Raw genomic sequence first — 25,635 nt, 5'->3', positions numbered from 1 at the left:
TACTTAGTCAGTGGTCCAAACCTGAATCTTTATTCCCATTCTCAGGGACCTGCAAGATCCTGTGGAGAGGTTTGAAATTTAATCTATTATATTCGCACACACATTGATGATTATGAACTTTATGCCACTATGTCTCTTACAACTTCCAAACAAGTATTGGTTGTGGAAATTTTTTCCATCAGAATTTGTAACCTCAACAACTTTGGTTGATGAACAGCAGAGACACAGAAAAAAGATTACTAGTATTCATGAAAACAAATATGTTAGAGTGGAGTATCTAAAATTTTATGAAGGTGGTCCTTTAGCCTCACTTCTGAATGAGTTTACAGTTGTGAAGTAAGGAGGTGTATACATAATAGAACTCATGGCATTTTAACTTTCTATTTAACAGTCCTTTCAGTAGTTTTTATGAGTAAATACTACTGTTTTGGAAACATATCTCTGTTCTCTGCAGAACAAAAATCTGTTTACTCCCTGTAAATAAAACTGTCACCTTCCAACCAATTGTAGACTTGGGGTTACACTACAGATTAGTCTGTCAGCACAACTAAGACTTTCTGTTCATGTTCGTTCCACTCACCAACCGACCACCAAACTGTCACTTTCCAACCTAACCTAGAGCGTGGTCTATGCTACAGATTAACCTGTGCAAACTCACTAGTGATCAATCAGGTTTTTTTAAATAATCTGCACCTTAGGCTATATTACTGCTATGTCTGTTACCAAAAACCAAAATTTTGTATTTGATACAAAAGCAATTCACCCTACTTATCCAAAAAAACATTGCATTTTTTATTTATTTATTTATTTTTGCTTGAGATTGTCTGCTTGGACTTCACTTTCTTTGGTGGTGATCAGTTCCTTGTATTGATTTGTCAATTCTGGTGCAGCGTGAGCTACACGTGTCTTACTATACTGCTCATGGAAATTGAGAGCACTGGATGCTCAATTGGTTTTGTGCACTACTGTCAGCATTTTAAGTACCCCTTGTGATCACAGTTCCTGGTATTTTCAGTGGTCTGTAAGATTTTCATAAAGAACATTTCTTGAAAGTTAAGGAAACTTAGTACGTAAGGATGAAATGATGAAGTATGTGTTTTATTAAACTTTTGCGTAAACTTCCACTACCAAAAATTCAGTTATGACAAATGGTCAGCCACTTCACACTTCATCATATAATGGGCGTCTTTAAATGTTCTAACCCATTTTTGTTCCATTCTGCCTCTCATAATATTTTCTCCATTAAATTCACTTTTCCATTTATGAATTTCAACTTTTTTCATATCTTTTGCATGTACAGAAAAAGAATCAATGTGTATCTTTCACACTCATCAAGATTTCACATTAAATAAACAGGCACAAAAATGTAAATTCACATGAATATTTCAATTATTGCACTTTTTAGTAACCAATAGATGAAGATGATATGGTTTGCAGATCACTGGCAATACAGTTCCAGCATCCAAATTTAAAAACAGTGCTTTAGACACATGCGTTTTATATTATAGTATGGCGATCCACTATGGAATTTAAGCACTGTTCCATGATATCTTTACTTACTGAGTTTGCCAGATAATATTGCCTTCACTGTGCAATCAGTGCTGATGAAGGGGTGGTATTAAAATTTTCCACAGGAGTCTACTGGCCTCACATCACCAACACCTGTTCAGGATCAAGTACTCTTGCCAAGTACCTGAATCTAAATCATATAAATCTAATCATCCTGTCTCCTTGAGTGTTTCACTATCATCACATATTCAATTTAGTGTTATGACACTGATCTATCTGATGTGGTTTCTCCACACTTTAGAAACCTGAGCTTGTCTCTATGATTAATTGTCTTGCACTCATGCAGACTCCACTGGGCCTCCAATTAACAGCCCAGAATCTAATGTCTCCATAAGTAAGAAGCTGTTTATTATGCACAGTAGTCATAGGAAGCTGACAAAGGCAGTGCAATAGTGCCGCTATGATCAGTCAATTACTGACATAAGATTGAGATGCTGTTACAAGATTCAGCTCACAAACCAGTACATAAGGATCATACACCAACCATGAATAGGAACATCATCTCACTCCTAAACAACTCAGGTATGGACAAAGGTATGCTCTGAAGACTGTACCCTAGAGCACTTATACCACTGTGCAAATATAGTGTCCCAAAATAATGCAAGAAGGAAGCTCCAATATGTCCAGTGTGGACATGATAAATTCACCAACGTATGAAATAGCTAAACACTTGGTGCAGTCACTAAATCCTCTTGGGGGTCACTGAACACATCTTGTCAGAAACTCAGCTGGGTTTGTAAAGGTACATTAGGGGATACATCTGGACAAGGGTAATCTCCTGGTCAGTTTTGATGTCACGTCTCTCTTCATACAAGTACTGCTGAAGGATTCCTTGACATTTTAGGGAGCCACTTTGATGAAGACACTGTGGAACTATTCTGCCATGTGTTCACTACCACAAACTTCCAGTGTGCTGGAAAGTTCTAGCAGCAGTTACATGGAGTCGCTATGGGATCCATCTTGCACCAGGCATCAAAATCCCGTACATGGAACACTTTGATGGAATGGTTATCAGAATGGTGTGTTTGAAGCCAAAGACATTCTGCCGATATGTGAATGACACATTCGTGCTGTGCTGGCAGGGATAAGAAAACCTAAAGCAATTTCTTGACCACCTTAATATATAGTTCACCATGGAGGTAGAAGAAAATAGATGCCTGCATTTCCTCTATATGCTGATAATGAATGAAACTGATGGCACACTGGGACATTCTGTCTATAGAAAAGAAAGACACACGTAAACCTGTACCTAAATGCCAGTAGCTGCCACCATCCAGCATAGTGCAAATCTATGCTCACCACCCTGATGCTCAGAGCATGAGACATATGTGACAAGGAGAGTCTACCCACCAAGTTTTAGCATCTGAGGGAAATCTTCACAAGAACAGCTACTTGGAAGCACAGGTAAGAGACACCCTCCAACCGAGTGAGAAGAAGAAAGAAGATGATACAGAAGAAGACATAAATTGCCCGAGTTCCTTCCGTATGTTGGCCTGCCCATGCCATAGATTTCCAGGATATTGGAGAAGAACAGCATTAAAACCATTTTCCACTCATTGGCTAAAATCAAAAATATGCTTGGCTCAATGGAAGAGAAACTAGGACTAAAGACACCTGGAGTCTCCAGCATTAGTTGTGGATGTGACAAGCAGTATATTGGCCAGAAGCAATGGTGTATTTCACAGAGAATGCGCCTTGGACAAATGGGCAAATCTGCAGTGGTAGAGCACAGCCTCAATGAAGGTCATATGTTTTATTTTGAACAGACAACAGCGGTGTTGTGCTGGACGAATAATTTCTGTCACTCGATCATCAAATGTGGCAGAGGTGATACAGGTCTATGATGATCTTCTCAACCAGGATAGTGCTTTCCATCCGCACTCTGCATGATATGTAGTGCTAGAAAGAATACATCAAGAGTGTTCTGATGTGAAAGCAGCAAAGACAGGGGAAAGAACGGACAGGCAACACCAGGATGCGATGCCAGGACCCTATAACACACCGGGGGTAATCTGCTCTACTTCTGCTGGTAGCAGGTTAAAAAGACACTTTCTGATTGTAGAGTTTGATATGAAATGATTATTTTTCATTCATTTTGAATTTATAGAGGAAGATAATTTCATTATAACTGAAAATCCCCTTTCCGGGCTGTTTTTATTTCATGGAGTGAAATAGCATGCATTAAACTATCATCTATCTGCAGATCCCTACTACCACCATCTGTGAAACCCCTTCCAGAGGTGCACGGTTGGCCCAGTCACTGCAGACAAGGAGGAGGAGCGAGCATCCAGCATCTGTAAAGACACAAACTGGATATAAACCTAACGCCTCACCTGAAGTTGAATAATGAATAAGAAACTTGTTGAACTGTTGGCACAGAATTATGCCTTGACTCAGCAGATAAATATTTTTTGGAAAGACTTATGGGTGTGATAAAGGGCAAGACTGAGACCCTTGGCATGATAATTAATGACACAACTATGTAAATTTTCATTTATTTTCTAGCACTAGACTGTGGGACACTAATGTACATAAATCTAATTTTGAGATTGCTATTTTACTTCTAGTAATCTGCTCTACTTCGGCTGTAGCAGGTTAAAAAAGACACTTTCTGATTGTAGAGTTTGAAATGAAATGATTATTTTTCATTCATTTGGAAGTTATAGAGGAAGATAAGATAATTTCATTATACCTGAAAATCACCTTTCTGGGCTGTTCTTATTTAATGGTGTGAAATAGCAATCATTAAACTATCATCCACAAATTATTTTGAAGTATTATATTTGATTCTTCCGAAAACTGTTAGACTGTTAACTTTGCTTGTCGAAGTGATTCCAAGTGACCAATGACTCATTTCGTAATTTCTCTGTCAACATTGAGTATAGTTCCACGTACACCAGTAATGTCGTTCATGTTGATAAAGTTTCCTGTGCATGTTGTACTGCACCTTTAGTCCTCCCAGTTGTATGATATTGGTAATACTGATTTTCAAAACTTATGCAAATGAAATTAATTGTGTCACACTATTCTTTGTTGTAGAATGGCACTCAGACCTTGTTGCCACCAAAGCAGCTTTACTGTTTCATTGGCTGCAATGATGCGCTTAGTCGCTATTTTCAGTTATTAAAAGGTAAGTACTGTTATGAGGCAATTATTTCCTGAATTAACTTAACAGTAAAGTGCTTATCATGAACCATTCACCTGTAACCTTTTTCTTATATTTTTCATTTCACTGATCAGTATAATGCTTTTTATAAATAGAGTTACTGTTTTTATTGCAATCTGTGTTATTTCACCCACATAAATAAAAATTCAAAATCTGGTAGTTTATGAGCTCTTTCTCTATTTCATTTTTTTATTAATGACCCATAAAATCATAAGTTCCAATTACAGAAGGTGCAGAAAATCATGGCTGGACCATGGAACAAAGATAGAAGTTGCTTCATCATATGATTGAAGCCTCCTATTAGTTTCCTTCAGTGTTTGTGGCAGGGGTACTCCATCTTCCAGGAGAATACACACTCAGAACACCCACAGTGACTTGGATGCAAGCCAGTAGTGAGCTCATTATACTATAGGACCATGTAGATATGTCTGCCTTGGACATGTGTTTATTATAGGTGCCACCATGAAAATTTTGTACCATGTCAGTAGTACTGCTAATGTCTTCCTCACCAACCATTGGAGTTTCAAACAAAATGGTTTGCTTGTAGTATAACTCTGGAATTAGGCAAGTGTGGCCTGATGAGTGCGGTAATATCCTGACACATTATGCGGTGCCTATAAGTACTGCTAAACAGTTATTGAATGCCAGTTCAAAGCTTACAAATGACATTCTCATAATATATATGAATTGGTGGTACGTGCTTGGTCATCTGGTCATAGTTACCTGTAGCCATGTGCTAAAAACTGTTAGAACCCAAATCCCAAATAATTGCAACAGTTTTTGTGCAAATAGTGAATTACCTTAATACTAGTTTGATGGTCATAATGTTGTAACTGATCGGTATACTTCCATTAGTTATAATATTCATATAATAATGTATTATATTGGGATCACTTAATAATTATAATGTTTACATTACTGGTTTTGGCATTTTGGCAGTTAGTTGCCATTATCAGATGTGATTAATCCACTGAAAGCTTCATCATGATACACATATAAAAATTCCAGTTATGCTCTTTGAACATCGTCATATAAAATATGTCAGTGAGTTATACACCATGTCATCACATATTAAAAGACTCTTAAATATGTGATGACATGATGCTGATTTATTGACATATTTAATACTATTGCATGATTTTCAGAGTGAATAGTTGGATTTTTTATCATGCTGAAGCCGTTAATGGATTAATCACATCTGAAGATGTCAATTAGTTGCCGAAACTGGTAGTGTGAAAATTATGAGGTTCATTCAAATGAACGCTGGTCAGTGTGTTTATATTTGCCTTACACGTAAGGTGGCATCATGTAACTGCGGGTATGGTGGCACCATCTATTGGTAGAGAGACTGACACATGCACACTGTTTGATGTTACCAGTCTGGTTTCATGCCGAAGAAAAGGTGGTCACACAAGTTATCGTCCACTACCAAACATGCAGGCAAGTAAGCAGGAACAACAAGGAGTGATTCAATTTCTGGTGGCGAAGGGAGGTGGAGGCTGTGAAATATATCAACGGATGAAGGTTGTGTATGATGAGTACAGTCTGAGTCGTTCAAGTGTTGTGGAATGGTGCAAATGATTCCTTGAGGGGCGGGCATCACTGGAAGACGATACTCGTCCTGGACAGGCTCACCATGTCATCACACAAGAAATGGTTGCGAAAGTGAATGCTTTAGTCTTGGACAACCGCAGAATCACCATGGACAAGATCCGTTGGTTACTGGATATTAGCTTGGGCACTGCCCACACCATAATGTACCAACACTTGAACTTTCGAAAAATCTGTGTGCAGTGGGTTCACCACCAACTGACCACCGAATAGCATACTACTCGAATGGCGCTGTCTTTGAGTCATCTGCAACATTATCATGAGGAGGAATATGGCTTTCTGACATGTATTGTCACACACAATGAAACATGGTGTCTCTATTTTGAACTGGAAAGCAAGCATCAGAGCAAGCAGTGGAAATGTACGGCTTCACCACCTCCAAAGAAATCAAAGGCCATGCTCACCTGTTCTGGTAAGGTCATGATGTCCTTCTTTTTTAACCACAAACTGCTTGTCAAGTTTCTGGAACAGGGAACCTCCATCAATGCCAAGTGCTATCAGTCCACTTTACAGAACCTTAGACAAGCCATCAAATTGAAAAGCCAAGGCATGTTGTCCAATGGCATTATCCTCCTGCATGATAATGCCCACCCACATATGGCCAAGCCGATGAAGACGACATTGCAACAGTTTCAGTGGGAAATGCTGGAACATCCATCGTACAGTCCCAACCCTTCACCTTGTGACTTTCATGTGTTTGGACCACTAAAACAAGCTATTCACGGACATGGGTTCGCAGTGGATAACAAAGTGTGTGACCAGGTCCAGGCCTGGATCCGACAGCAGCCTACTAGCTTCTTCATGGATGGAATCGACCGGCTAGTGTCTCAATGCAATAAATATGCCAACAGTTTTGGCCGCTGTTTTTGAGTATGTATACTGTGTATAACTAAATTTTTGAGTTAATAAAATCATTACCATTACTTTACACTAATCACTGGGTTTCATTTGAATGCCCCTTATATAATTATTGAGCATTCTTTACGAAAAAAATTATTATTAAAACATTTAAAAGGTCACGTACATCCATTTGGCAACACATCAGTTTCTAAAAAGTTGTATCATTTTTCCTTCTCATATATTACTTTTTCGTTTTGATATAGGAACTGCTAATATTAAAATTCAAGATTCATTGCCTTTGATCTCATCTATTATCATAGCTACTAAAATTGTTCCAGTTATGGCATTTTTCAGTGAAATTATCTTCTTCCCTGTATCATATTTTTAGTTCTTATCATTACTTTTGTTTTTTGGTTCTCTTAAGTTCACCATGTCCATTGCAGTAAGAGTAAATGTTATAACTTATGTCGAATTAAAGTGAGTACTTCTGCGACAAAGTGAAATTACTTTTCAACATAGTGTTTAAAAATGTGTCCCATATTGTACAGGACATGTTCAGTGTGGTTGATAATCTCACACATCCTTAATGCTATTCCTCAAAGAATCACAAACTCACATGGATACACCTGATAGCCACCTGAGTTGGGCACATATGTGTCATATACACCCGTGTGCAATGTGTGCATTGTCAATGCATGTGAAATACACCACTGCACTAAATTATCCTATGGCCAGAAATCTAAAGGATTAAGGCCAGGTGAATGGGATTGCCATTCGACTGGACTTTTTTGATCAGTCTATCACTAATGCAATGTTTGTGTTGGGCACTGTCATATTACGTGTAAAGAAGTGGGTTAAGCCCCTTTGTCCATAAATCACATCAGTTGTCTTTCTGCATAGATAACATACTCCAATAGTGTAGGTAATTTGTTGCACTGAAACTATTTGTCTGGTAAAGTTTATGGTCCTATGAGTCGGTCACCCACAATTACTGCCCGAACATTATACTTAAGTGCACCTAACGTCTTCCCTCTATAATTGCTCTAGGCTTTGCATCTGCCCACATGTGTTTAATGTAGTAATTTATTATCCAATTTTATGTGAATACTGCCTCATCCTTAAATAAAATGCAAGCTGTGAACTGTATATCTTCAGTGTTTCGTCATATAGTCTGTTGGCAGAATTGTAATCTAACTTAGTGGCGTTTTGGTATAAGAACTTGGTCACACAGTAGTTGATGTGGATAAAATAACTGTTGATGCAGACTTGACAATGCAAATGTATAGTTTGTGCCTTTGGCAGCTCATATTTTGAGTACATATTATCAGTTTCGTCTTTACTTGTTGCATCACTAATTCTTTCATGTCACACGTACAAATTGGGCAAGGCTTTTTGCAATTGCTTGTCCTTGTTGTGAATGATCCTTTTGCCTTCAAATCATTTGAATAACCTGATGAACATTTTTTCTGATGGAGTATGGCGTTGAGAACACTGTTCCGTGTACATATACATAAGTGTCATTTAACACCTCTGACTAAACAGTAGCAGCTTATGATATCTACCATTTACCAAGTGAAATAAGATGCTATCATATCAGTGTTTACATTATTCACAGTCCATGGATTATATAATCTTGTTCTGATGTCAGCACAACTTCAAAATTATACATATGGGATGGCTGTCTGACAACAACATTACAGTCAGAGGAGTAAGTACAGAGACAAACACAACCAAAAATAAATGAGCAGTAAATATCTATAGAGGGACAGCCTTCACCTCGGATTATTGACTATTCTTTATGCAAGAAAAATGGCCCATATCTTAAAAATTACTTGTTTCCAGACATATGTTTTGTGGATTTGTTTCCTACTTTTGATCACTACTATCTCCTGTAAGAATATGAGACACTTTTTAAAAACACCCTGTTGAAAAAAAGACACTGAAAATATAAGTGAATAAAATCTGCCAAAATAAACCAATCTAATCCAAAACAGCATGTACTGCACAGGTGCTAGATATAAGAAATTAGAGAGAACAACTGAAAAAACTGGCATAGAATGCACACATAGTGTTTAAAATGGGGAGGGGAAGCATTCAGTGATAAAAAATCTGTATTTCTTTTATTTATAAACCAATCAATGCTCTTATTAAAGCCCAAGTGTGTGGCTGGACAGCTTCTGTGCTGTACAGCTATTAAATAAGTTTTGTATATCTGTCCCTTGATTCACTCAGTTCATGAGTTGTTGAGCTGGTCAGCTGGATAGAAATATACCACGGTTAAGAACTGCAAAAAATACTTTAACTTAAGATTTAATAAGATATAAGTGTAATCTAAATTACATAGGGTGAACTCGAGCCCCACTGACAAAATTTAGGATGTTTTCAGGTATATTTTCTGAGTAACTGATAATAACAGACCCATGGTCTGCAGTTGCTTGTTACACAGTAATTGCATTTTTTCTTACCCCATTTTTTATCTACACTGTCGAGTCACATTAATGTGACCACCTGTCAAAAGCCTGAACAACCACTAGATATGCGGGAAGAGAACCAGTGAGGTTCTGGAAGGTACTGACAGGGATGTGGAGCTATGCTGATTCCAGTGCCATGTTTCTTGGTCGAGGATCCCTGATGCGTGCCGCCTGATTGAGGTGATGGTAAACTCATTCTGGTGCTCATCAAACAACACACGTACACTATGAGCTGTGTGACATGTTGCATTGTCCTGCTGGTAGATGCCATTGTGCTGAAGATAAGCAAACTGCATGTATGGTTGGACATGGTCCCCAAGGATAGATGCACAATTGTGTTGATCCATTGTGCCTTCCAGAATGATGGGGTGACCCAGGGAATTCATCCCCTAGACCATAACACATGCAGTGTGTTTGGTTTCAGACTTTCCGCATCATAGATGCCAATGGCCCTCCGTCTGATGGAGCGTAAAATGTGATTCATCTGAAAGGCCACCTGTTACCATTCAGTGGATGTCCAGTTGCTGCATTGCCATGCAAATTGAAGCCTTCATTGCCAAAGAACAGTGACCAGTATGGGTGTGTGAACCAGGTGCCTGCTGTGGAGGCCCATTTGCAGCAATGATTGCTGAATGGTCGTTGACAAGAGACATTGGAAGCCCCTTGGTTCATCTGGGCATCAGTAGTTCAACAGTCGCACGTCTATTTGCCTGTACTCATCTCTGCAAGCCTCTTTCACCCCTGCCGTCCATGGCCTGTGGTTCACAAAAGCTGATGGTGCCATTTTTCCATGCTTGGTGTACTTTAATCACAGTGGCATGTGAACAATTTACAGACTTAGCCGTTTCGGATCACTCCATTTCCATGTTACAACAATGACTGCTCCATTTTCTGCATCCACTCGATGCACATTATATACCCTCCATTACCAGTGCTGCTGCCTGCCATCTGTGAGTGGTTATTGCACATTGATGTGGAACATAGGTGGTGGTCAAATTGATGTGACTCCGTCTATAGTGCACTGAAAATATCAGTGTAGCAGTGAAAATATTAACAGTATACGCTCTGTGTCATCTGTGTGAATGAACTTGTTCCATCAACTCACAGTACTTGTTGTAAATGCCCACCTTACTCTTTGCCCTCAGGCTTGTGTTCTGTACTGCTCAGTTTTGCCCATGTTTGTTTTTCTAGCAGTGTTTGTTGTATGTTAACAATGATACACATATGTTTTGTTGATTGAGTATTACAGGCATTTTGACTGTTGTGAAGGTATTATAGCTGATCCTCGGGATGGTGGCATGGCAACATGGTCAGAAGGTTGAACAGCTGGGTGGTGGGATGATGACATCCCAGAGATAAGCAGCTATCAAAATAAATAATTCATTTTCTATTTGTACATCAGCACTGTGCCGAAATGGGTAGACAACACCACCATTGTCCCAAGTAATGAGAGCTGGCAGCAGGACAGGTGGCTGCTAGTGATGAGCCAGCTAGCTGAAACATGTGCTCCTGCATTGAGTTCTGATGCCTGCACTCAGGCACATGCCCCTGTTGCACGAGCCACAGCCCCAATGCCAGTGGCACTTTGAGAAATACAGGAATCTTGCAGAAGTAGCCAACTCCACAATGAATGATTGCACATGGGCAGCTGAAGTGTGCAGTGAGGTGACATGCCCCCCATACTGTTGGAAGGGAGCTGCTGTGCCCGGTGTGTAACCCGCTCCTCCTGGGCAGGATGCTGGCTGATGCTGGAGTGAGCTGGGAAGAATCACCACGCTGTGGCACCAAGTCCAGAGGATGGACTTAGTGCTGGAAGCTGGTACTACAATGGAGACTTGAACCCATGGCTGCTTATGGTGGCTCCATGTCGCCTCCTCGTTTTACAGAGCCCCTTCGTCCTAGTAAACTGCGGGGCTGCCAATGACTTCGTTACAAAATCAGCAGCTGCTTATTTCAGATAGCAGCTTACCTGTTTTGCCAATTCACCATTTCTTGTCATGTATGTGGCAACACCACCGAAACCCTGATGGTATAGGAATCCTCTTGCCTCTGCCATGCATTACTGCTGTGCTGGCACATTACAAAAAATGAGCCTAGCAGCTACCGATGGCTAATGCAGTATTCCATTGCACCTTCTCAGAGATTGCTGTTACAGTAGCCTACAGAAACCAGTTCATAGATTTGCGACTGGAGTTCATCCCCTCAGCGTCAGTTAAGGCCTGAAGATGGTGTATTGAGTCACCTAAATGGGTAGCTACATAATAAATAGCATCAAAATGCTGGCTGCAGGTATTCCATTTTATTACATAACATATTAATTCACCATTAATATATTACAATTTGATACTTAGCTCATAGTACTCTAAATATTCTCTCTCTCTCTCTCTCTCTCTCTCTCTCTCTCTCTCTCTCTCTCTCTCTCTCTCTCTCTCCCTCTCCCTCTCTCTCTCTCTCTCCCCCTCTCTCTCTTATACACGCACACAAACACACACACACACATACAAAATAAAATAAAAATAAAAATAAAGAAAGAAAGAAACTACTATTTCCTATTATTGCATTTGTCGCTTCTTGAACAGGTTCACCTATGCTTTCACATGTACCCTTCTGCTTCTTGCTTTTTGCCTCTTTCTCTGGCTCTGCAGTGACTACCCAGAGGGTCAACTCCACAGCACCTCTGAACTGTCACAGGTCGACTTTGTTGGCAACTGTAGCCTAACGTTGACTGCTGACATAGTTTCTATCACTTGGGAGAGTCCACGGTACCTTTTGACAAATTGCTTTGTCTCAACCTTCAGTGTGTTAGGGCTCAATAACATCCCTCACTGCCCTACTGTAGAATGCAATAAGCTCCCTTTCCATTTCACAACATCTGCCTGTTTCTTTAGTGCCTTTCTGTTTGAATTACTTGCTTCCACACCTCTCTCACTATTCTTGCGAATCCACAGATCGATTCTCCATCCTTGCCTTATTTCACAGATCAATTCTCCATCCTTGCCTTATTTCACCTTAATCATATCAAATGGTGACAGCACTTTCCCTCCATATACCATCTTGTTCGGAGACAACCCTGTACTGATGTGCATCTTTAAACTTCTGTGGCAGTGACTAATGAAAGATATATATCCTAATCATTATGGAATGAGTTCACATAGTAATTTCACATCTTTCCAATTGTCCCGTACACCTATTCTGTCCAACTATTTAACTCTAGGTGGAGCGGACTCGTTCTTAATTTCTTCATATGTAACAAGTGACATAATACCTTCATCAGATATGTCATGAAGTTTGTCCCTTGATCTGTAATCATCATCTCTGGTACCCCAAACTTTTGTTTCCACCTATTGACCATTGATTGTGTCACTGCAACTGCTTGTTGGTTTGGCATAAGAATCATCTCTGCACAGTGAGAGAAGTGATCTGTTAACATCAGCACAAAACGATTCTGCACTGGAGTTGAGTTAAGTGGTCCTAACATGCCGCCCCCCCCCCCCCCTTCCCCAATCATTTGAGACTGCTTTGACACTTCTGGCAGTCTCTGGAATGGTACTCATTTGTGACTCAAATCTGCATGCTGTGCACACTGCACACAATTACCTACATACTGAACTAAATGTCCCTTTAACTTAGCTGGCACCACCACCTGCGATCCTACCTTAATTACCGTACACAACAGACTGTTACACATTTTGAACTGTGGTTACATCTTGTACAGTTTGCAGTGACTGTCGCACTCTGCCCTGCTCGCCATTCAACAAGGCCCTGACCCAGTGCTTGCACAACTGCTACCTTTCTGTGTAATGCATCTAGATTTCCATGTTTCTTTCCTATCTTGTGAAGCACTCTGTAGTCAAACTCACTGAGTCTCAATGCCCACCTTGTTAGTCTGCTGGACAGGATTTACGACCCTAACAACCATTTTAGGGCAACATGATCGGTCACTACTTTAAAGTTCTTCTCATAAAAGTAACATCAAAAACACATCATTCCATATATGAGGCTAAGCATTTCCTTATCTGTTACCAAATAGTTTACATGGCTCAACTAAGCTGTCTTGATGCAAAAGTCAAAGGATGTTGCTCACCATTAAACTCTTGGCCTAGGACCCTAGAGTGTGATTGTATGCATTGCAAGATTCAGTTCCTCAAATGCATCCTGGAATTCCTCTGTAGTTCCTCAAACACATCCTGAAATTCCTCTGTTTGTACAAACTTTGCACCATTTTTCAACAGTTGTGTAAGTGGTCATGCTATATCAGCGAACCCTCTCACAAATTTGCTATAGTAGTTTGAGAGTCCCAAGAATGATTGTAGGTTTTTACTCATCTTTGACAAGATAAAGTCTTGTACTGCCTCCACCAGTCTTGGACTCATTCTGACCCCTTCTTTACTGATCACGTGTTCTAAGTAGCCTACTTCCTCCAACACAGAATGACCCTTATCCACACTCAACATCAGAAGTGCAGCCCAAAACCTCTTAAATATCTCACTCAATCATTATCTATGTTCTTCCATGTCTCTTAAGAACACTATTATATCATCCAGGTAAATTAGATACTGCCAAGGCTTCGACCCCCTCAGTATTCTGTTTGGCAAATGCTCAAACATCACAGGGGCATTCTTCAGCTCAAAAGGCATTCTGATGAAGGCCCCAGGATAATGAAAAATCTGTCTTTGTTCAGTCTTGTGGAACCAGCTCCATCTGATGGTATCCAATTCTTAAATCCATGGTATAGAAATACCAGTACTGCCACAGGTCTCTGTGCTGTTGTGTATAGGGTATGCATCTGCTACAGTATTAGTATTAAAATGACAATACTCACAGTAGATTATGTATTTCTTCGAACCATCTATAGGCTTCTTTGGCACAATCACAATTCCTGCCCCCCCATGCACTGTTTGCCAAACTCCAGAATCAGCTGTAACGCACGCCCATTGACACATCAGTCTCTTCATATTCTGTCACTAATGTAGCAGCTGAATGGAGATCCTTAAGTGATCCTGTGTACACTCTTCTAGACATATGTGGTGACAAGCCTCTTAATAAAGCATTACACATCTTCTGCCAAAACTTCATTTGCTTCATCACTCTTACCTAGCTTATACATACATGTGTCCATTTTCCTTATTTGATTTGGAAGCTGTGATCCAGAAATCACACTGCATGTACGATGCACCCTCTGATTCCCACTCAAGATGATGCCACCACTTCTGAAATCAATTTATAGCTGATCCTGGATGTGATGGGATGAATACATAGTCAGGATGTCAAATGGCTAAGGGTTGGGGCTGGGTGGCTAGCCAGTGAAGGCTCAGAGAGGAGTGATTGTCAAAATAAATAATTTATTTTCTATTTCTACAGCAGCATTATGTCAATATGGGGAGGCAACCACAACCCTTCCCCACAGAAAGAAGACCGGCAGCAGTCCATGCCCCTCCTCATCTTGCATAGTCCGTTCAGCCGTTAGACTGCTGGGCTGCGAATGCCTGCTACAAAATCAACAGCTGTTTATGCCAGACAGTAGCACAGCTGTTATGCCAGTGCTCTGCTTTTGGTCACATATTTGGTAACATCACAAAAAACTGAGTGATGGAGTAACCCCATTGCTTGTGCCATGCATTACTGATGTGCTGTGCTGTGCTGGGAGATTGGGGTTTACACTGTATATTTTAATGAAGTTCATCTTGTTCAAAAAAACTGCTGTTGTCAATATGGAAAAGAGCCTTAAAACTATACTAAAGAGTGTTAAGTCATTTTTATGTGGTTTCTTTTAAATTTGCCACTAGAGGTTTGCCATAGTGCGACTTGTGCCAAATTCAAATGAAGATGGCTTATATTGTTGGAATCTGCAGGAGAACTACAGCCATCATCACTGTCAACATATTGTCATTAGAAGTACATGCACAACCATGCACTGTGGGTTTATGAACCATATTATGTAGCAAGGTAAATAAAAGTTAAACTACACAATAATTCCACGTTAGAAATAGTGTAGGTTGTAGTCTGTTTGACACACCTGCTTGGGAAGCAAGTGTGACAATTGTGTGCCAGGTGATGGCCTGAGAGTGGTACTATGTCCTGAAATTGCGACTATAGACCAAAACTTATATTATTTCTGAAGGGAACTGGTCCCTGTTCCAACAGACAGTATATAAACAATGTGTAATAATCCCACCATTGAAATCAGGCTGGAGGATAAAATGAGAATCACCAAAAATTTGCCCGTCACAGGAATGTCTTGTATTTGTTCTGCCAGCAGTTTTAGGCTTATGGGCAGAACTAAAGGTCTTAAGGAAACTTACTGACTGAACAGTCTCCAGATTAACCAAAAATGACAATACAGTACCATAGTCTGCAAAAGAAGGAATATGCCCCCCTTGCAAAAACATTTACTTATCAAGCATAAGCTTAGCAAACTTGATTATTTCATAAGTCGTATAGATGATAAAACTGTGTCCTGGGCTTCTTCACTTAATTGCTTCAGGACAGAATACAGACAGCTGCATTTTTAAAAAGAAAAGGAGGAATTCAAACAGTGGAATTAGTATAGGCAATTTCTTAACACATAGCGGAAGTGTTGAGCAGTGAATAGGCCCATAAACAGGAACCCGAACACAGTAACTTCAAATTGTGTGCATATGTGTGTGTGTGTGTGTGTGTGTGTGTGTGTGTGTGTGTGTGTGTGTGTGAATGCACTGAAAAAGAGTGCAGGTTTTTGTGTATGTGCCTATCCACTGCTCAGCTACCTGGCAAATTGGTTATTATTGAGTATTCTTCCATTTGTATTTCACACAGGATTTAGGATGAGGAACATAATCTGTAAACAATGACAATGCTTGAGTTTTCTCAATATTAGTAAACACATTTTTGCAAAAATTCTGCTGTCATTTTATTGTTCCCATCCCATCAACCATTGCTCTTGGGTTAATAGAAATAAAATTAAGGCAGTGCTAGAGAAACATTCAGGCTGGATCATACTCTGTTTCTTCATATAGATAACACTATTCAGAAGACTACCATCATCAGATCTTTTATTTGGTACACAAGGGATAAACATGGTATTCACTTGGTTTGCCTTATAACAGATCTGATAAGAGCAGTGTGCTGAAATGCATTTACCTATATGAAGAAAAAAAGGCAATTCAGACAGACAATTTTGTGTAAGTGCATCACAGTTGTAGACCTCTAGAAAGACTTCTTGTCTCCCATTATTCTAGAATGGTCATGATGGGCAGTTATCAACACATTAGAAACACATTTCAAGTAGATGAAATTTTACCTCCCTAGCATTAGGCCAAAGTTGCTGTAATGTAAGCTACAAGAAGTGTACCCATTTCACTGTACATTGATACAAAAGAAAAATACAACAGTGTTAATTAGTGAGATGGGATATAATATACACTGAAGTGCCAAAGAAACTGGTACAGGCACGCGTATTCAAATACAGAGATATGTAAACAGGCAGAATATGGCGTTGCAGTCGGCAGTGCCTGTATAAGAAAATAAGTGTCTGGTGCTGTTGTCAGATTGGTTACTGTTGCTACAATGGCAGATTATCAAGATTTAAGTCAGTTTGAACGTTGTGTTATAGTCGGCACACAAGCGATGAGACACAGCATTTCCAAGGTAGCGATGAATTGGGGATTTTCCCTTATGACCATTTCACAAGTGTACCGTGAATATCAGGAATTCGATAAATAGCAAATCTCCAACATCGCTGAAGCCGGAAAAAGATCCTGCAAGAACACTGCAATGACGACTGAAGAGAATTGTTTAACATGTCAGAAGTGCAACCCTTCCACAAATTGCTGTAGATTTCAACACTGGGCCATCAACAAGTATCAGCACGTGAACCATTCAATGAAACATCATCAATATGGGCTTTTGGAGCCGAAGCCCCACTCATGTACCCATGATGATTGTAGAACACAAAGCTTTAGTTCTTGCCTGGCCCTGTCAACACTAACATTGGACTGTTGATGACTAGAAACATGTTGCCTCATTGGACGAGTCTTGTTTCAAATTATATCGAATGGACGGAGCAGGTATGGAGACAACCTCATGAATCCGTGGACCCTGCATGTCAGCAGGGGACTGTTCAATCTGGTGGAGGCTCTATAATGGTATGGGGCGTGTGTGCAGTTGGAGTGATATGGGACCCCTGATATGTCTGGATATGACTCTGACAGGTGATATGTATGTAAGCATCCTGTCTGATCACCTGCATCGATTCATGTCCATTGTGGATTCCGACGGACTTGAGCAATTCCAGAAGGACAATGCAACACCTCACTCATCCAGAATTGCTACAGAGTGGCACCAGCTACACTCTTCTGAGTTTAAACACTTCCACTGGCCACCAAACTCCCCAAACATGAACATTATTGAGCATATTTGGGATGCCTTGCAACGTGCTGTTCAGAAGAAATGTCTACCCCCTTGTACTCTTACGGTTTTATGTACAGTCCTGCAGGATTTGTGGTGTCAGTTCCCTCCAGCACTACTTCAGAAATTAGTCAAGTTAATGGCACATTGAGTTGTGGCATTTGTGCGTGCTCGTGGGGCCGTACTTGATGTTAGGAAGGTGTACCAGTTTCTTTGCCTCTTCAGTGTAATTTCTTAATCTAAGATAGCTAAAAGACTCAGGAGATCAGTGTTTGAATAGGTGCTGTATTTCTAACTCACATGAAACTTTTGATATACCTAAGCATGATCAATGAGGAGGTATAATACATTAGGAATATTTGACCACATTATTATACTTGGATTGATACATTTTTGAGTAACACAACTTAGTGTGTAAATCTGACAGGAAAATGTCATTTTGGATTTGAGATCTACATTTGCCTTTCATGGGACTTGAGTGGATTCTTTATAGTGTACAGCATGTAAATGATCTTCAACTGTCGTCAGTTCCCTGTGACAATAGTCAGAATATCTGTGACAGTAGCCACTAAAGTTGTTTTCTATGAGGTATAATTCTGTGAAAAATGTTCCAAAACTAGAAAATTAGCACTTTGCATAATATCTGTGAGCTCAACCTGAACTTAATTATAAGAAAATTTAACTTACTGTACATGAACACATCAAAAGCACCACATTTCTTTGATTATTGCATACGGAATGAAACAGTAGTCAGTCATGTAGGTTAGATGTACAGTAATAAATGTTGACAGCTATGGAAAATATTGTATCCATTAGAAGGAAAGGCAGGTCCAGACTGTGGTCAACTGAGAGTTTTGTGGATGTGCAGAAATTCACTTGCAAATTAACTCGTGTGACTAGTTCTTGGGTTTTTATCAGGTCAGAATGAAAAAATAAATTGCCAAAGTATTAAAAAAAACCACACACTTAACTGTCAGTTTGTCAGAATTTTATACACACTCAGTAAACACACAAGAAAAGCACTATATCCAGTATGAAGAGTGGCAGTGAAAACACTCCAGAGTTAAGTCTGAGTGTATATTATTCCCTTATACATAAATGATATAATAGTTGTCATTTATTGGGTACTATCTATATATCATATAGGAAGGGGCTAGGTGATGAGAAGATGAAGTATTCTATATTATAAATTACATAGCAGTATGCAGAGTATAAATGCATGTACACTTTCAAATGTGCATTTTGCTCAGATGAGGATGTTGCCTGTGTCTTCTGCCTTTCAAGGCAGCCAATATGTCAATCAGCTGTACTAGTGTGTCAGCATGTGTAGTTTTCAAACAGTACCAATTTTTATCAAGTATGATGTACGTGCAATGCCATTTTATGTTATTATGTGGTTTGTATTATATCAAAAATTATTGGAAACATTTGTTGATACTTAATGCTGAATTCAGATAGTAATGTTCTTTCTTTGTGTGGTAACTTGTAGAGAATTTGGGACAATTGCCTGCTCCTGCCCTTGTGGCAGACTCACTAACTGCAACATCCCTGCGGCTTGATTGGGATGGTCCACAGCCTCCAAATGCAAGTATCTTCGTGCAGTCGTTTATTGAGGGCTCTCCAGCTCTGCAGTCCTGGCACTACTGTCAGAATCAGACGTGGATCTCTCCCTCTACCATCTCAGTAGAAGGCCTCACACCATACACCAAATACAGAGTGAGCTACTAAACATTTTCTAATTTTTATGTTTCCTTTCTTTGGTAGCTTCAATGCATGATAACAGTATATATAAATTAGGAAACAAATAACTGAGAAATATTGTGTTATTTTTAAGAGTATCAGTTTGTTGGTTGCAGTTTCTTTATCTTATTTGTATGATGATGGAAAAAACCAGGATAGGATAGTTCTTTACTCACTAGACTGAGAATGCATTTAAAACAGAACACATGGATCATTCCATGTAAACTCACCTAGGCCTCCTGCTGAACCGTCTCAGATTTCATTGAAATTTTATGTGAACATTTGCGCATATCCCCAATGAAAATTGGTAAATTTAAACGTTCATCAAAGTAATACAGACCAAGATATAGTCATTTGTTTGACTCCATGCATGACTTTGCATAGAGTGAGCATGAATTTCTGTCAGCATTGAGCTGCTATATCTTGGGCAATACTTTGTTCAAAGGATTTAATTTGGGCTGTTTTGCGGAACTTAATGTTTTCTCTCAAGAATAATAATGAAAAGAATTTTACAAGCAATGTACAGCCAGAAAACTTTAGGCAAAATAACCTGAAAACATGTCAAAGTTTGGCTTCTTGTCTCTCATTTCATTCACGTCTAACTTTCCAGTACTGAATAAATTAAGCGCTAAGTTGAAAATTTTGTAAAAACATAAAAATGCAGTATTTTCAACATGATTTTGCAAAAAACTATATTCTATAAAACTCTCCATACTGGTCTCATTGAAAGACCACGGTTTCAACTGCTAAACAAAGTGTATTAGATTGTCCAATGATTGTCCAATGTGGGCTAACAATGCTAGATAATTTTAATCAAAATTAGTGTGAAAATCATGCCATGAAGAAAATGTGATCTTTGGGTGCTTATATCTCATAGAGTAAATGCATGCTGAACATTAAACTTAATATGAAATGGCTTGGTAGCATGAGGATGTGGAATATAAAATTTCATTCATGAAAAGAAGGTATATTTGACCTTTTCTTTTTGCAAATACTGTCTTGTATTAATGCTTCAAAACCAGTCTCATTCGAAACAACACGTTTTAAGCCCCTAACCCCCCACCCTCCCCCACCCCCCTAGAACAGTGGGTTTAATTTCCAGTGTGGGCTAAGAAAGTTACATAAATTGTGTCAAAGCAGCCAGGAAAATGATGCTGTGAATGAAGTTTTAAATTTTAAACTTTCCTGGCAGATTAAAATGGTGTGCCGGACCGAGACTTCAACTTAGGACCTTTGCCTTTCATGGGCAAGTGCTCTACCTACTGAGCTATCCAAGCTTGGAAAGGCAAAGGTCCCGAGTTCGAGTCTCGGTCCAGCACACAGTTTTAATCTGCCAGGAAAGTTTCATATCAGCGTACACTCCGCTGCAGAGTGCAAGTTTTAAATTTGGTTTCTCATATCTCATTGTCAGTGTTTCAGTGCATGTGGTTTCTGTTTTTAAATTGGCAGATAATATCTCACTATATTTTAGTGGGCCATGGTGACATTGTCATGACCTGTTCAAGATCATGAATTGGCAACCCCTTCGTCATAGGGGTCATACAATACCAGACACGAGTTTCATCCAGGTTTCCAAGCCAATAACGCTGTTTTTTAATTTAGCTTCCAAAGCCCTGTTCTGGTACCTGTCTTGCAAAACCATTTGCTAAGTAGCTTATCTCTGATCATCAAATCTGTACGAGTATCTCACATAGGTGTCAAACAAAAAGTAATATCGGTTTTTATTTTCAGCTACTTAACATTATGGTTTACATTTTTCAAAATTTTTGAGCTACTTTCTGCCATTAATTATATGGAAATTGTTACAGTTGGTCAGGATGATGTTGAAGGAAAAGAGTGTGCGAAAATGAGTTGTTGTTCTGGTACTCTGCAAGCATCTTGTTTTTTGGACCATTAAAATGAATGAGCTGAGGACCGAGAACGCGTAAATTTTATCAGAGCCTCATTTTGGTCCATTGATATGTCAATAATATTGCTATTGCATTATTCACTATCATACATAGAGGCAGCGTAACAGCCTGGTAACTATGCTGTCAGCTTGAGGCTTAGCATGGCTGCTGACAACAAAATTTATTGTTAACAACAAAATTTATTTTGTCATTAAAAACTTTTCTGATATAAGTTGAGCCTGGGTCAGGTGGTACAAATTGGTGATGTTCTCTCATATGGAAAACCATGCTGCTTTCTTGCCATCTTATTTCTCGAAAATTTCTTAGATTTCTTGTTTTGGAATGTATGTATATTTGATGCTGTGTACACTTTGCCACAAAAATTGAACAGATCTTCTGGTGTCAATATTTGATTCGATGGGGCCTCTGTAGGCTTGTGTTGAGTAGCCAATTGCCTGGTTGTGCTACCAGTCCTATCACACAGAAATTTCTGTGACTGGTACTAAAAATGTTACCTTCCATATCGACACTGAAACTGTTTTTGTTGCTACACATATTTAAAAAATTCTTTTAATTTTTACAGTGTGCAGCTGAGATGCAACAGAAATAATATATTTTATTGATTTTTGTTTGAGTTGACAAAAAAACGTTCAATTTTCAAATAAACACATGTACAGTTACTGTATCATGTCGTCAGCAATCTGAAATAATCTAACAATTAACACTTCACATCATTCTCTCGTTGACATAATAACCTACAAAAGGATGTAATGTAGCTTGTGAATTTTCACAAAGAAACCCCTGAGCAGTGTCTTGAACAACAAACTAATAATTTTTAATAAGTCTTTGGAATCTAAATTAAAAGACCATATCACAGGCTTTGGAACCTGAATAAAGAAACCCACTTGCTGCTAGTACTGCATGACACTTTGGGAGTGGGGTTGCCAATTAATGTTCTTGAACAGGTAGTGACAATGTCACCATGGACCACTACAATATTGTGAGATATTACTTGTCAGTTTCAAAACAGAAACCATATGCAATGAAATGCAGAAAACATGCTGATGCAATGTAGCCTGTTGCTGTGGTAAATTCTCAAAATTTGTCCATCATTATCTGGTACTGTTAGCATACATATGAAAACAGAAAGTGATTGTATAGGTACTTGAAAAACTTTCCAGTTGTGATCAGTTTCGAATCAGTTGTAGAAAACAAATTTTCTATTTTTGTAATTTTTATGGAAATCCAAAATGAACTGATTTTGTACAAGTGTGGAAAGCAGTACATGAATAATATTTTATATTGGAAAACCTTACACTGCTAAGTTGTTCCAAAATTTCATGTTTATCATGTATTTAGTCAAGGACATGCAAGAAGCCAAAGATAAAACTTTATTCACAGTGCAATTTTTCCAGCTACTTTGTCACAATTTATGTGACATTGTTAGCCCATGTTAGAAATTAAACCCACTGTTCCAGGAGGGAGATGGTGGGCTCAAAACACGTTATTTAAAATGAGACTGGTTTTGCAGCAGTAAAATAAAATGGTTTGTGTAAAAGACATGTGAAATACATCCTATTGTGTATTAAGTTTAATGCTTATTTTACTCTACAAGATATTTGAATCCGAAGTTTACATTTTTTCCTGTGCCCTTTTAGCGTTCAACTTTGATTCAAATTATCTATCATTGTTAGCCCACATTAATTAATCAAATGAACTTTGTTTTGCAGTTAAAACCAAGGTCTTTCTAATGAGTGCAGTTTGTATAGTTTTACAGAACATAGTTTCTTGCAAAATCAGGTTGAAAATACCTCATTGTCGATGTTTTTACAAAATCTTCAAATTTGTACTTATTTTATTCTGTGTAGGAAAGTGATATGTAAATGAAACTTTGTATTTGAGGACCTTGTATTGTTAGGTCACTACATGCCAAGTTTAATGTTCATCATACATTTAGTCCCCGAAATATAATAATCTAAATTTTGACATTTTTTGGGTCCCAACATTTTTGGGAGATTTTGCCTAAAATCTTCTGGCTGAATATCACTTGTAAAATTGTTTTCATTATTATTCTTAAGAGAATGCATTAAGTTGCACAAGATGGTGAAATTTCATTTCTTTCAGCAGAATAGTGCCCAAAATATAACAGCTGAGTTGCCAGAAATTCACGTTCGCTCATTACAAAGATACACATACTCAAACAAATGACTATGTCAGCCAGTATTGCTTTGATGAATGTTAAACTTTACCAATGTGTTTGGGGACATGTGAGAATGTGCACATAAAATTTCATTGCAATCCTTGATGGTCAAACAGGAAAATGTTCTGAAATTAGTGATTTGACATGGAATAATCTGCATGTATGTGTAAAGGATGTTTACTAGCGGGGCTGTTTGACAAAATCCTCATTTAGACAGTCACCTCTCTCTCTCTCTCTCTCTCTCTCTCTCTCTCTCTCTCTCTCTCTCTCTCTCTCTCTCTCTCTCTCTCTTTGTGGGGGGGGGGGGGGGGGGGGGGGGAGGGAGGGTCAGTGGGTGGGTGTGCATCCGTGCGTGCCAGCCTGCCTGTGTGCTTTTCGAAGAAGGACCAAGAAATAAAGCTAGGTGATGGTTGTCCTTTCATACAGTGTGTTAACTGTAAGTTGGCAGGTTTCAGAAGGGGGGAGTGGATAGTGAGGAGCGGAGAAAGCAAGCTTGGCCCCCATTTAGACTACCATGGGATGAGGAGCCATGTGGGGTGAACAAGCCACACCTGACCCCTGCATTGCTGGCACCATAAACTGCACTTCATGCTTCTGTGAACACAGAAGTTATGCATGGATTTAAAAAAAGCCATTTAAGTGTTTTTCATAAACAAAAATGAAATCTAATAATTTTTTCATAATGCGGGGCCACAGTCATAATATATTTCTTTAAAGTCAGTACTGCCATTAAACTGTTGTGTATTTACAGTGTTACATTTACACTTACACAATGATTTCGGCTTTGAAGTGCCATTATCTGTTTTAAGTGTAAAATACGGTAGTATACCATCATAGGCAATTTATAACACTTAAAACACTTGATAATGGCACTTTGAAGCTGAAATCATGATTGTGTAAGTGTAAATGTAACACTGTAAATAAACAACAGTCTAGTGGCAGTACTGACTTAAAAAAAATTGACATGTTTAATAAAAATTATAACTGCAGGAGTTACATATTCATATTGCAAGGAAAGGAAACAGTATGAAATACAGTGAAGTACATAAAAGTAACACAGCATATAATGGTGGCTACCTTACACAATACTGTCAGCTAGCTAAGGTTGTCTGCAGCCAAAAACAAAATACTATTGGTCAAAGCCTTCTGACTTCTACCATTTCAGGGGTAGGGAGTGGGTCAACCAATTTAAAGTTAGCACATTGTGTGTGCCTTTCTACTGCTCTATGTCTCCTCAGTTTGAGAACTACTGGTATTTTTAATTTATTTATTATGTACAGTGATGAAGCTGATAATTGTAGGTTACTTATGTTGCAATAGAGAAACATATTTTATGAAATATTGTGACAATTACTGTAAATGGTTTTTGTTAATTACAAGTAATTTAGTACTATTAATATCTGAATAATGTTGTAAATTAGTCTGTGCATAAGCTTTCAGTTATTTACAAGACTTCCTATGATAAGCTTATAAAGTTGAAAAATTATAATACACCTTTAATAAAATTGGCAGAAGTAGCAAACCAGCACAGTAAGAAGCTTAATAAATGTATTTGGAAGCTGTCAACCTATGTCCTTTGAAAATTTGGTTTCACTTTGCCTATCTCTTTCCTGTTCATGAGCAGCGCCGAATTTTTTGTCAGTGGTTCCTCTTATCAGACACTTAAACTTGATTTAATACAACATCAAGTTCCAATGACTTTTTCAAGAATTATGAGATTGTACCTCTCAGTTAATCTTGTTATATGATTGGAACATAATTAAA

At 38.7% G+C, this 25,635-nt stretch overlaps 1 protein-coding gene across 3 annotated transcripts in view; it reads left to right on the top strand.

Moving 5' to 3' along the window:
* LOC126297651 (proto-oncogene tyrosine-protein kinase ROS) overlaps positions 1–25,635 on the top strand; it is a 514,014-nt gene that overhangs the window by 289,519 nt on the left and 198,860 nt on the right. For all 3 annotated transcript variants that reach the window (XM_049988732.1, XM_049988734.1, XM_049988733.1), the window contains exons 4-5: positions 4,609–4,699; positions 19,532–19,758. In XM_049988732.1, coding sequence (XP_049844689.1) covers positions 4,609–4,699; positions 19,532–19,758 — 318 coding nt within the window. The remainder of the gene's footprint in view (positions 1–4,608; positions 4,700–19,531; positions 19,759–25,635) is intronic.

This window comes from Schistocerca gregaria, chromosome X (assembly GCF_023897955.1).
Source record: "Schistocerca gregaria isolate iqSchGreg1 chromosome X, iqSchGreg1.2, whole genome shotgun sequence".
NCBI lineage: Eukaryota > Metazoa > Arthropoda > Insecta > Orthoptera > Acrididae > Schistocerca > Schistocerca gregaria.
Note: the sequence above shows the minus strand (reverse complement) of the source record. Positions and strands in the feature narration are given on the sequence as shown.